At 37.0% G+C, this 13539-nt stretch overlaps 2 protein-coding genes and 1 long non-coding RNA gene across 4 annotated transcripts; 1 reads left to right on the plus strand and 2 right to left on the minus strand.

The window, feature by feature from the left end:
• Positions 1 to 527: 527 nt before the first annotated feature.
• On the minus strand, positions 528 to 1356 carry LOC125247126 (E3 SUMO-protein ligase ZBED1-like). The gene is made up of 2 exons (XM_048158330.1): positions 1270 to 1356; positions 528 to 1018 (listed from the first exon to the last, which is right to left on the minus strand). The coding sequence occupies exons 1-2, from the start codon at positions 1339 to 1341 to the stop codon at positions 554 to 556; spliced, it is 537 nt and encodes a 178-aa protein (XP_048014287.1). The 5' UTR covers positions 1342 to 1356; the 3' UTR covers positions 528 to 553.
• Positions 1357 to 5768: 4412 nt separating this feature from the next.
• LOC125247132 lies at positions 5769 to 8394 on the plus strand. The gene is made up of 3 exons (XR_007180019.1): positions 5769 to 5941; positions 6015 to 6147; positions 8098 to 8394. It is a non-coding gene; the product is annotated as an uncharacterized LOC125247132 (long non-coding RNA).
• Positions 8395 to 10407: 2013 nt separating this feature from the next.
• LOC125247122 lies at positions 10408 to 11812 on the minus strand. 2 transcript variants are annotated; one of them, XM_048158327.1, is made up of 6 exons: positions 11683 to 11812; positions 11479 to 11574; positions 11311 to 11358; positions 11150 to 11223; positions 10949 to 11032; positions 10408 to 10845 (listed from the first exon to the last, which is right to left on the minus strand). In XM_048158327.1, exons 1-6 carry the CDS (start codon positions 11782 to 11784, stop codon positions 10608 to 10610), a joined length of 642 nt encoding a protein of 213 aa, XP_048014284.1. In that variant the 5' UTR covers positions 11785 to 11812; the 3' UTR covers positions 10408 to 10607. The 2 variants fall into 2 exon arrangements, with proteins under 2 accessions (XP_048014284.1, XP_048014283.1); XM_048158326.1 differs by having other exon boundaries at positions 11479 to 11808.
• Positions 11813 to 13539: the final 1727 nt, after the last annotated feature.

A 13539-nucleotide genomic window follows, 5' to 3' on the forward strand; every position in this document is an offset into this window, starting at 1 on the left:
GGTAGAGATGTCAGTGGTATTCTTTCTGACCTTTAAAGAAGGAAAGGAAAAGAACAGAATGAAGTCAAAAGTTTAAACTTTATAATGCACATATTCCTTATTAATCCAGACCAAGAAGTCAGGAAAAAGCACTTTACACTAAGGAACAAAATATATATCATGTTAACAATAATATTTTATAACACATTACAGTTATCATATGCAATTAAGTAACAAAACAATAAACGCCTTACCTCTGGAGATAAGAGGGCAGCAGTAACAGCTGGCTGTTGCTCAAGAAACCGGCTGATCATCTCATAGGCACTGTTCCAGCGGACAACAACATCAGTTATCAGCTTGTGGTGCGGAAAGGCCTAACATCTTCTGGTTCCTCTTCAGTGCCTCAGCTGCTGAGGTGCTCCTGTGGAAGAATGTGCAAATTCTCCTAATTCTCCCGAGCAGTCGAGCGACATTTGGCAGTTTGGAGGGCACGCTGCACCGCGAGATTCAAAACATGAGCGAAACAGTATAATACTGAAACGTCAGTAGTAAGTTACTGTAAACGGTGGACACATCAAGGCATATTCTTCTTGAGGAAAACTAACTGATCAGCATGCTCAGATGTAAGAGCACACCTCTGAGCAGAGATTATGTCACCGGTGGTAGAAAAGATTCTCTCTGATGGCACGCTAGTCCCTGGCACACACAGGTACCTCTGGGCCAGCTTGGCAAGGTGTGGGTACTTGCATGCCTCAGATTTCCACCAACCCAACGGCTCATCTGACAGTGGTAGAGGTGAGGATTCTTGATATTGCTGAACCTCCTTTTTAGCCTTGGAGTTAGGTGATGATGATGGGGTCAGGTAAGATCTGGCATGCTGGAATGTTTGTCCAAGGAGGTTTGCAAGTGCGGATCTCCTTTTTTTTGGTGTGTGTGGTGGTCGGTCCTCATCACTGGTGTCATCAGCAGGACCACTCTCTTCAGTGCTTCCTCCCTCCTCTACATTACCATCAGACTGCATTCCCACATCTGCATTCCCCTATAAGACAAAAAAGCATTTGGCACATCTTCATTGTTATTTTTGTTATTAATGAAATAACATGTTCATCACAACAAGAAATCCTCAGCCCCTAATCATTTTAAAATTTAACACATCTTTGCACATGGTTAGATGTGTGGATGACATTTTTCTACCAGCAGTGCAAGAGTTGAAAGTTTAAAAGGTACAAATACAATGAGAATTTCAATGACCTAAGTAACTGCTGTTCAGTTTTTACAAGTTGTAATTACCATCAGGGCAGCAGCCTTGGACACAACCATGGCATACGTCTCCTGCACTTCTGAAGGCGACAAGAAGAGCATCGACTTAAACCTGGGGTCTAAGGCGGAGGCAACATAGAGGAAGTTTTTCTCCTCTGCAGACATGTAACGCTTTGATAGGTCTCCATGGATGGCACACTTTATGTCCTTGACGAGAGGGGCATCCTCAATTGTGCTGAGTGTGTCGCTCAGAAGTTGGGCGTGAAGAGGAGCAATGATGGAAACAGTTGGACTTTTCTCCTCACACATGCTCTTTGTTGCTACCAGCATTGGATGGAGGGCTTTCACAACCTCTTCTGCATTCTTGATGTCTCCATCAGTCAGGGTAGAGATGTCAGTGGTATTCTTTCTGACCTTTAAAGAAGGAAGGAAAAGAACAGAATGAAGTCAAAAGTTTAAACTTTATAATGCACATATTCCTTATTAATCCAGACCAAGAAGTCAGGAAAAAGCACTTTACACTAAGGAACAAAATATATATCATGTTAACAATAATATTTTATAACACATTACAGTTATCATATGCAATTAAGTAACAAAACAATAAACGCCTTACCTCTGGAGATAAGAGGGCAGCAGTAACAGCTGGCTGTTGCTCAAGAAACCGGCTGATCATCTCATAGGCACTGTTCCAGCGGACAACAACATCAGTTATCAGCTTGTGGTGCAGAAGGCCTAACATCTTCTGGTTCCTCTTCAGTGCCTCAGCTGCTGAGGTGCTCCTGTGGAAGAATGTGCAAATTCTCCTAATTCTCCCGAGCAGTCGAGCGACATTTGGCAGTTTGAGGGCACGCTGCACCGCGAGATTCAAAACATGAGCGAAACAGCGAACGTGTGGATATCCAGCAATCTCAACAGCTACGGACATATTCGCTGCGTTGTCAGTCACCACTGCTGGCTCTTTCTCAGTGAGCTTCCACTCGTCTACAGCCGTCTTAAGCACCTCTGCCATGTGAGCGCCAGTATGACTGTCATTCATAGCCCGAGTCTGAAGGACGTAGCTTTGGGCATCCCAGTTGTCGTCTATGAAGTGGGCAGTAATAGTTACGAAGGACTCGGTGGCCCTTGACGTCCAACCATCACAGGTTAGTGCAACTCATTTAGCAGACCGGAGCGCACCCTCCACTTTGGCTCTGGTATCTGCATACAATGCAGGGATGACATTGTCTGTAAAGTGCCGACGACTCGGTATCTCGTATCTCGGTTCCAGTGTTGTCAACATTCTGCAAAATCCATCATTCTCGACCACGCTGTAAGGGCGAAGGTCCTTGCAAATAAATTCGGCGATGGACTTAGTGATACTCTGTGCCCTCGGCGACCCAAAGGGGAGCTTTGCTTTGAACGCAGTAGTGATTGTCGGCTGACTTGGTTTACCCTCATTATCACCTGAGAGTAGTTCACCGTGATAGCGAACGAGGTGCATTTGCAGATTCGTAGTGTTGCTGTTATATTTTATCTTTGCAAAGCAGTTCTTGCAGATTGCATAGTTTTTATCCAGTGCCTTTCCGTCGACTGTCTCGTAAAACCCGAAGTGTCTCCACACTTTAGAGTGGAAACTAGCGGGTGGGTCTTTGATTAGTTTTTTATTGTTTTCCGCCATTCTTCTCGCTTCTCTTTTTTTCTGCAATTCTCTGTTGTTTAGTTAACTTGTGTTCTTCACCGGCCGCTGTTTGTGCCACTTTACCCCTATTTACTCGAACAGCGCCCCCCGCAAACAGAATGGTAGATATTGGGTAGTGACAGTGACACTGACAACGGGTAAATTAATCATTTTGTGTTGTAATAAAATATCGATATTGGGCGTTAGTGTATCGATTATTTATTGCGACAGAGAGCACAACAATATATTGCAATATCGATTTTTTTTCCCACCCCTACTCTGCAACATGGAGGTGGCAGTGAGAGAAGCCGCATATTAGGGGTGTGATTCAATCTGCTCTCTAGTTCAGCAAGTTCTGACCAACCGATCAGCTGTGGTCTTTTCGTAACAAAACATCAAAATCTCAGCCGAACAGCTGATCATAGCTGTACAGGTTGGTTTTTATATCTTATCTCCATAAATATATCTAGTAGTAAAACTAATGCAAGGGCTAGAAATCATTTTATCCTTTGCTGAAACTTCCTGATCCTCTACACAATAATTAAACATAGTAAAGGAAGGGTTGCCAGATTTGCATAATATATACCAACAGCCTATACCAAAATATTATCATTGGTGGAATATTAAAGGATTAGTCCACTTTTAAATAAACTTTTCCTGATAATTTACTCACCCCCATGTCATCCAAGATGTTCATGTCTCTCTTTCTTCAGTTGAAAAGAAATTAAGTTTTTTGATGAAAACATGGGATTTTTCTCCATATAATGGACTTCAGTGGACTCCAAACGGCTGAAGGTCTAAATGACAGTTTCAGTGCAGCTTCAAAGGGCTTTAAACGATACCAGACAATGAATAAGGGTCTTACCTAGAGAAACAATCGGTCATTTAAAAAAATATATAAAAAAGTTTGTTTTATAAGCACAAATGCTCGCCTTGCTTTACCTTTGTAAATGGCGTTTGACTTAGTATTTGCATGTACTTCCGCCTATGTCAAGCGTGACCTTTTCAATGTAATTGCGTATTATCTGACATCACGAACGCGTGAAGCATTTGTGCTTATAAAACGTACACTTTTTTATATATTTTTTTAAATGACCGATCGTTGCGCTAGATAAGACCCTTATTCACTTGTTAAAAGCCATTTGAAGCTGCACTGAAACTGTCATTTGGACCTTGAACCGTTTGGTTCCCAATGAAGTCCATTATATGGAGAATAATCCTGGAATGTTTTCATCAAAAACCTTAATTTCTTTTTGACTGAAGAAAGAAATACATGAACATCTTGGATGACATGGGGGTGAGTAAATTATCAGCAAAAGTTTATTTAAAAGTCGACTAATCCTTTAAATGGGTGAAATATTTAACCACAAGCATTTCAGTTAAATATAATTTGTATGTTGTCGTGGCCACGCGATGTAAATTCTTGGCCTCGAGATCATATGGTGAGGGAACGACATCTATTTCTCATGGCCACGAGTTACCTGTGCAAACAATCTGCACTACCATAGCAACCTGGAACTATCAGAAATGGATAAGATTATAATAATATTAATTTTTAATTAAGAAAAAGCGCGGAATTAAGAAGTGATTATTAACATGTTGCCTATTGTGTTGTGTATGATGCCTACAGCATTCGAATGAAGTTTATCAATAAATATTAGAATATGCCGTGTATATTTTTATCACATCCAACAGTCTTTTAAAGTCTTTTATTTCATATTTTTACATTATTTATTATTATTATTATTAGGCTATGATTATTGGTTAAATGTTTTTTATTCATTGTTATGTAGCCCTATTTGCTTTATTTTCCCCTCATTAGTGTATCCTTTCTGTAGGCCTATATCATGTTGTTAGCTATATTTTGTAAATACTTTAAATGTCAGATCATGATAATAAAATGTGACTTTATGACTGTATTGACTGTAACCTTGAAGAAAGGATAAATGAGCGTCTGTTATCATTTGTAGCCCATCGTGCCCATGACAGCATTTGAATGAAGTTCAAATAATGTATTATTATTAATTGGTTATATGTTAAAAGAATATTTAAGCTAAAAAAAAATCCATTCACTGATATAGCCTAGAAAAAAACTTAATTTTGTTCATCATTTTATTCATTTTATTTATTATTATTATTATTATTATTATTAGGCTATTATTATTATTTTAAAGACAGGATCAGATTAAAAGGCCATTAAATAAAGTTGGTTATCAAATTGATAACAAATTTCATTTGAATGCTAATATGCTATAGACTATTATAGCTTATTACATTCCTGCGCGATGTTGACTATATAGACAGCATTCAAATAATAATATTTTCTTAATTCCGAACTTATTTTATCATAAGTTTCCAGGTTGCTATGGTCACGCAGGTTGTTTACACATTTAACTCGTGGCCATGAGAAACAGATGTCGTTCCCTCAACATATGATCATGTGGCCACGACATAAGGATGTCGTTACCTCGACAAAACGATCTCGTGGCCACGACATATTATCACGTTCCCACGAGTTTATATCTTGTGGACACGACAAAACTAAGTGAACCGAACATGTCCCCTCCCGTTCACCGTAGATGTGAAAGAAGTTTCGCCTGCCTTTTTATTAGGAATGGATGAAAGTTAAAGTACTGTTTACCTGCACACCTGGTGAGATAAAGGAAAAAGGCCGCGCCGAAGCACCTGACAGTTGTGAATATTAGGCTTGTTCCGAGATACATCTTCTTCTTCTTCTTCTTCTGGAGTTAATGGCGGTTGGCAGACCTCCGAGATACATCGGTGCTGCACAGACTGCTTGGTGTGATCAAAGTAGAGTAGAGTAGAGTGACTGGAAAGCATACTACTCCTTATTAATCGCTCTCGCGGTACTTTGATGTCATTGGCTGATCGGTCTGCACAGCGCCGATGCATCTCAAACGAACGGCTTCTCGATTCATTTGTCTCTGAATTGCGAATCATTTTGTATTTTTTGAATCGTTTCGCAAGCCCTACCTCACACATGTGCACGGAGCGAGACGGCAGTGCATGGAAGATAATACAGTAGGTACTATTTTGATTACATTTATAGTTACATAAGTGTTTGTTTGTGGTCACTCTCTTTTTTTTGGTCAAGGATGAATCGCTCCAAAAGAAGATTACAAAACCATCCAAATACATAACGGTGGATGAAAACTCAGAGGTCGTATGTGGGAGCCGCGCGAAAAGCACCGCCAACGTGTCAGCCAAAGATGCTGCTGGGATTAAGTGTAAGAACCTACCTTTTACTTTATTGCTGTTTTGACATTAATTAATTAGCTAACTTTAAGTAAACATCCTAGCTTTGTGACCACCTAACATGCTAACTTATTGTAATGGCTAACATTTCGACTCCTTTCTGCTCTTGCGTGATACCTACAAGGTAGGCGCTGTTTTTTTTAAGAAGTGGGGAAAAATGTGTTCCTGATACAATGCACAGGTGACTTCATGTAATTACCATTGATTAATTATAAAATGATTTTTGAGAAACTAGGTATAAGAACATTGCTCCAGTGTCAGTGGCTGTATTGTGTTAAGACATATTAACAATTTAAAGGTGTAATATGTAATATTTTTGCAGTAAAAATATCCAAAAACCACTAGACCAGTGTTATATATTTTGTTCACTTGAGTACTTACAATATCCCAAATGTTTCCAACAATTTGTAAATCGTGAGAAAATTGCAATTTTAACCAAGGCTTCGGGACGTGTGAGGAGTCGCCTGTCAATTGCGTCATATCTGCGTTACTCTCGGTTTACGCTTTTATTTTGTAGAAACCATGGAAACACCAAAGATGCTTTAATATTTGCATGTTTTAATAGGCAATGGGACATTGGTTTGGTTATGTTTATAGACAGGAAACTAATTATTGTTATATAGCTCAGTCTTATTGTTTAAATATAATTTTCTTGATTTTTTTGCGAGTACCATGCTTTACCACGCCTCAGAGAAAAACACTATTTGGTGAATGGTGCTAACATAGCATAATCAGATGCATCTTTATTTTAGTAACAGTCATACAGCATTTTCTCCATCATACAATACGTTTTTAAAATTAATTTCATGCCATTTATCAACACAAGCCATCCAGCATTTAATATGATATTGTAAAATCGATTTATCTTACTGCAGTGTGTAACAGTGTTTCACAGCAGCCTCCGAGCGAACGCTCAGAGTAACGTTATAACATCATTTTCAACACTCTCAAATGTATCTAATATGATAAACAGAGCTGTGTTTCCTCATATTCATGACTGGAAAAGCGGAAGCTGTGTCATAATAAAGTCCTGCTGCTTGTGATGCGTATGTTGCTCAATCGCTCCAGCTCCTCGTTCAGCTCCCACAACACTCGCTCCTGCTCTGCTTCATACTACAGTAACGTTAATAATCTCATCCAGTGAAAAGAATAGGGATAGGATTTGGGCAGCAATCTTGTTTATGACATGATTTCTGCCTGAGTCCTATCCCTATTCTTTTCCACCGGCTGTGATATGAAGACCACATGTCTTGGCGTCATCATGCTACGACTTTGTTTTGAATAGGCCTCTAGCGGACAAAATTATTACATATTGTACCTTTAAGTAAAATATTATTATGATCACGGGTTTTGACATCCCCTCAAAAGATCTGTAGGGCAGTTGAATGTAATGTCAGTGAATGTGTTGGAAGGTGAAGAATGAGCAAGTTAGGCTGCACGCAAATATCAGCACACTAGAACTAGTGACTACTGTTACACATGTTTGAACTGGACAACCATTTTTGTGTCATGCTGAACAGCTGTCTACACTGAACATGACAGGCCATTTCTCCTTCATAAAAGAAGTAGCGAAAGAGCTTGGAGTATACTTAACACAAGAAAAAAATAATTTACAATGATTATGATGGCCCTAAATGTTTCAGTGCAGGACGACTGTTTGTACTCATTTACTTATTGTATCACTGTTGTACTAACAAACCAATAGGCTATTCTATTATCAAACCAAAAATTTAACTCAATGTTATTGCATATCTGGTTTGATATGGACTTAGAGACTGATTCATCAGGGTCAACAGGAAGAGACAGAGAAACTCAGATTTTATTGAAGAAAAAAAGAGACAACGAGGAGATTAGCCACATACACATGCAGTTGCATTCTGTTTCTGGACTAAACAGTGTGTTTTTATTTATATATATTGCAGAACAGCAAGACTCCTGGGATTCCATCAGCTCCTCAGCATCAGAGTCCCAAGTGAAAAAGAAGATAAAGAAGAAGAAAATTAAGAAGCCAAGCAAGAGACACAAAAAAGGAGGAAAAATAATGATAATTTGTTGTCATGTTAACATCATTAAAATAATAATTGATAATCTTTTTTGAAATAAGTTGTTTAATTTATATTACTATTATTGTTATTCATAATTATTACTGTTATTAAAATAATATTAAAATAAATGTTTTGACATAAAGGATATGCCATTTTGTGTATGTAAATTTGTTGCACCTACGTACCCTGTAACTACGTGGAACAAGAGGGTAACAAGCACCACTTTAATTTACGGCCCGCAGATGATGTAGTTACCCTGTAACTACGTGGAACAAGGGGTAACAAGCACCACTTTAATTTACGGCCCGCAGATGATGTAGTTACCCTGTAACTACGTGGAACAAGAGGGTAACAAGCACCACTTTAATTTACGGCCCGCAGATGATGTAGTTACCCTGTAACTACGTGGAACAAGAGGGTAAGAAGCACCACTTTAATTTACGGCCCGCAGATGATGTAGTTACCCTGTAACTACGTGGAACAAGAGGGTAAGAAGCACCACTTTAATTTACGGCCCGCACAGATGATGTAGTTACCCTGTAACTACGTGGAACAAGAGGGCAAAATATATCACATTTATAGCGCTTTATATAGGCTACAAATTGTTTCAAATCAGCTTCACAACAGAAAGAATATAATGTTTCAAGAAGCATGAATTATTAAAAAAAAAGCTTATCAGCTATAAAGCAACTCAAGATTCAATTATTCAGCTCAATTCAGTTGTTTTCATCAGATCAATACTTCGATAATATTCTGTGAATATTAGTCATAGCCCCCAAGGTCATACATAACACATAATATTAGAATAGCCTTTAGTTATAGAATAGTTACAGTAAAATTATTTGTGATTTGTCCATGTTGTTTAGCATATTAGGTAATAATATTAGAATAGCTAGCTGTTAGTTATAAAATTGTTACTGTATAATTATTTGTAATTTTTCATGTTGTTAGCATATTAGGTCATACATACCACGTTATATTACAATATTTAGCCCTTAGTTAGAAAACACGTACAGTATAACTATTTGTAATTTTCTATGTTGTTTAGCATATACCACATAACATTAAAATAGTTATCTCTTATTTAAAAAATAATTACAGTATAATTATTTTTAATTTATATTGGTTGTTACCTTTTTATTAACCAAACTTTACTTATTGTTACCCTATATCTACATATAGGTTCTTTATAGGTACAAAATAATTACAGATAGTTACGCTGTAAATTCATTGTAATTACGCAGTACTTTCCGGGCTGTAATCTAAAGCGTTAATGAGAACAGTTTTAACTGTAATGTGAAAACATTGATAATTTGCATAAATTAGTCACCTTCATCCTCCATGTCCTGTAAATAGTCCTGCAGAAAGTTGACTACTTTGGACTCCCTTGCACGCCTCATTGTACCCATCTCACTAAATGAAGGTGATAGTGAGTTCATCAGAAAATCAGCATCCACCTTAAATTTACAAAATGAAGAAAGTTAGTTATATTTAAAAACATTTACTGATTCAGCAAGTTATCTATTGGGTGGTATTTATATTTACCTTGCAAAAAGATCCTGGAACAAACAGCTGCCTGCAAATGTCAGTTTCTTGTTGTACCAAGCTAAGGAGGTCATACAGTTTCAATCCAGAGGCGATTTGTTGTAGCATGGGAAGTAACCTCACTGTAGAGTGTAGAACCACAGAGCTATAATACAAAGATAATTGAAGAAAAAAATGAGTATCTGAATTAAAAATCAAGACCAATAACCTACAATAAAATGTCTTATACCGCACAATCTCTTCTTTTTTTTCAAAAGACACTGCCCCTGTATAACCACATGACAAAATTCTGTCTGTGAACTCCATGACAGTTGTGTTGTCAGCTGCCTTAATCTTTGAAACAAAACACACAAAAAGTATTTTAATTTTTAATCCTTATAGGCAAAAAAAATTCCACTACCTTAACAATTTACCAAATAATTTAATTTTAAAAGCCATTTTCCATACTTAAATGAGCTACCTCTTTAATTAGTTCCATGACTTCAGGGTCAGTAATGTCTCTTTCAGTTATTGCTTCCTGATCCACTTCTCCAGTAGATATATACTTGTAACACCACTGTGAAAAGAAGTTTGGTGGTGGTCCTCCCTGTGTGATGCTGACAGCAAATATCTCTCCAATAGCCCTGCATAAAATGGTTTGTCATGTCAACAATAATCGTAAAAAACTAACATTGGCAAATGAGTGTGAAATTTAAATAACCTACTTGAAGTTATGTTTGTCCAAGTCTGTAATTGAGTACTTGGGGTTTTTACCACCATCCCCACCCTCAAAAAAACGCTTCTCTATTCCTGACATCATTTCTTCTCAGAAAAGTAAAAAGAGAACAATAAATTCATAGATATCAACCATAAATTATATTACTGTAAAACTGACCAGTTAAAAATTCTGTCTTCAGCGCCCCATTGTCAATGCCAGCCTCTCCAATAAAAGCAACTCTAAGGGCATTTTTAGGGGAAGACTTTTTCTGCCGCTGCCACTGTTTAATGCCTCTTTCAACCATCTGTTCCCTGGTAACACAAATGCTGAAGGTGCTGCTTTCGTCCACCCTTTCAGTAAGGCTTTTGATGACATCAGCAATGCTAATAATATTGGGAGCAGAGAAAAAAAGCATGAAATTGGAATGTTTCACATTATTAATGTAAAACAGTTAACTTCTGATGAACTATTTGGGGTTTGAGGTACCTTTTAATCTCTTGGTGTGTCCTTAATCGTTTTGGACATATCTCAGTTCTATCTGTGTCAAAGGCCTCTGTTTCATCAAAAACTCTGTGGGAATAAATATACAGTAATACTCTGTAAGCAGAGGTGCAGTTACTATCATAACATGTTAAAACCTTTATTGGAAATCTAGCTTAAAAAATAATTAATGAAAAAATGAAATACCTTTCACCACAGTAGCTTGCGTGGAATTCTACAGTGTCACTGGGGTACAACTGCTCGCAAATGGGACAGGCAGTCTAAAGTAGTATGTAGTAATAAAACACATTATTATTATTATTATTTTTATTACTATTATTCAAGTGGAATGAATTAGTTATTCTTACTGTCTCAGAACCCTTGGCATATGAAGTAAGGTTTAAATTGTTGGTGTCCTTAAAATGTAAAATAAAAACATATTAAAGTATGAACTGGATGAATAACAGTACCTGTGACATGACTTCTTTTTAGGACATACAGACTTTATATTTGCTGCATCAAACAAACACATTTACCGTTACAGATGTTTCAATAGAGGAAGTGTTATCTGGGGAATTTTGCATAGTTATGTCCATGGCAGGACTGTCATCTGTAGAAAACATAGAAGTCGTCTGCAAAAGACCCAAAAAAACTAAATAAATAAATAACTTTATTAGCCATGGGGCAACAAATATGTAATTAATTAATTGTTTTAATATGAAAAAAGAAATATTTCTCACCTCTTCATCAGAGAGTGTCACTGTCTTACAAGATGCCACATGTGCGGCTAAAAACTGGACTGGCATGTTTTCGTAACAGTTACGACATGTTGTTTTCGGCATTTTTTCAAACTCCTTTGAAGAATAAGGAAGAGGTGACATATCAAGTGTTCCTTGCACTGGCACAATGTATAGTGCTGACTTGCCACGAGCAACCGAATTGAGGTAAGCGCCTGTATAACCTTCTGCCTCAGGGGGTACAATACACAGTTTTCTTTGTCCAGATCCACCTATAAGGAGGGACATAATATTTAAAGTCACTTTGCCATGAGATCACATAAGATAGTATGTATAGAAAGTTTCAAAGTCTTACCAACAGCCTTATACAACATCCATGCCCCATTCAAATCAGTCATTTTAGGGTATGTCTCCTCGAGTTTTCTGGAGAGCTGTACATAATTTATATAATGTAAGTACTTTGACAAAAATATGTTTTTTTAATTCTTTAATAACATATGGTAAGTTATATTAGTCTAGCGATCAATAATTATATCTGCAATGCCCCCGGCATCAAAATGAACAGAGCACAGCTGCAAAGGAATTTAGGTGGTGCACTTACATAAAAAACATATTGCAAGTCATAAGTCTGACATGAACATCGAAGTGCAAGTGAAGTTTTCAACTACAACTTACCCATGAATGGTCAGAATCATCTTTGACAGTAATAGTTCTCCGACCCATCCCTGCTTGTAGAAGTGTCAGCTCATCTGAAGCTTTTGGTGTCTTCTCCATGTGTTTGTTTACCAGGTAGAACTGTACTTCAAAACACTTTACAGTATGTAGTTTTCTTTTCATGTCAGTAAAGCTAGAGTGTGTTCCTCTTTTCCTGGTCACTTTTTCCCCAAATGTTTTTCCAAACAGTCCTGGGAAGGATCTGCAAAAAAAAAAAAAAAAAACATAAACAGTAAATGTATTTTACAAAACAATGTTAAACACTACATTCAACAATTTATTGTTAAAATGACCATAAAAACAATATGACAAACCTTTTCATGTTCTGCTCCAAGGTATTTTGCTGTGGAACTTCTTGTCTAGTGTGGTTTGTAGAATCTGCAGAACCTTTTTCAAACACACCAAAGCAACACATTTCTAAAAATGTAAGCCATTACCACTTTAGGAAAGAAATGTTACAAATCAGATATATTTGACTCATAAAATGACTTTTTAAATTTTTACCCCTCAGTTAATAATAATATAATACAGTATATAGATTATTTAGGCAACTCAATTTTTATATTTTTAAATCAGTTATAAAATGAGCAAAATATGTACTAAGTCTACCCTTGAGACTTTTAACATTATTCATTTAATATCTTAATTTTAGATTATAAAATGCATGTCATCAAGCCATTACTACAGTATATATTAATTGAGAGGAAAACATGTTAACCTATTGTTTACCTTATGCCAATATCTCCGAAAAGCACATGTAATTTTACACTTACACATTTACACTTAAATGTAGGTTTACACTTACCCTACTACTTTTATATTAAATGGTGATAACATTGCTGCTTTAATATCATGCATTGTATGATCAATGTGCAAAATTATGTAATTGTCAATCTTTTAGAAAAGCAGATCAGTGTAAGTATAGGTAAGGATGAGAACAATCCTCACTGTCTCTTGTTGCAGGCCGGGAAAGGGCGCTTTGCAGCAGTGAGACGACCTTTCTTGCTGCCTCCTGCAATTCTTCCTAATAACAGTTTACAGATATGTGTATAATCAGTCTTTCGTAATTATGAGCTGACTATACAGAAATCAAAAAGAAGCCAAGAACATGATGGAATTGATCACTTAGACGTATGCAGAATATTT

Source organism: Megalobrama amblycephala, linkage group LG15 (genome assembly GCF_018812025.1).
Source record: "Megalobrama amblycephala isolate DHTTF-2021 linkage group LG15, ASM1881202v1, whole genome shotgun sequence".
In the NCBI taxonomy this organism is placed as follows: domain Eukaryota; kingdom Metazoa; phylum Chordata; class Actinopteri; order Cypriniformes; family Xenocyprididae; genus Megalobrama; species Megalobrama amblycephala.

What these genes read in the sequence shown, in the direction of transcription:
- LOC125247122 (XM_048158326.1), bottom strand. Translation starts at nt 11,784, where the DNA reads ATGCCGAAAACAACATGTCGTAACTGTTACGAAAACATGCCAGTCCAG. An exon ending in ATGCCAAGGGTTCTGAGACA is followed by an intron (nt 11,224 to 11,310) that starts GTAAGAATAACT and finishes ATACTACTTTAG; the next exon opens with ACTGCCTGTCCCATTTGCGA. An exon ending in ACACACCAAGAGATTAAAAG is followed by an intron (nt 10,846 to 10,948) that starts GTACCTCAAACC and finishes CAATATTATTAG; the next exon opens with CATTGCTGATGTCATCAAAA.
- LOC125247126 (XM_048158330.1), bottom strand. Translation starts at nt 1,341, where the DNA reads ATGCTCTTCTTGTCGCCTTCAGAAGTGCAGGAGACGTATGCCATGGTT. An exon ending in CCAAGGCTGCTGCCCTGATG is followed by an intron (nt 1,019 to 1,269) that starts GTAATTACAACT and finishes TTTGTCTTATAG; the next exon opens with GGGAATGCAGATGTGGGAAT.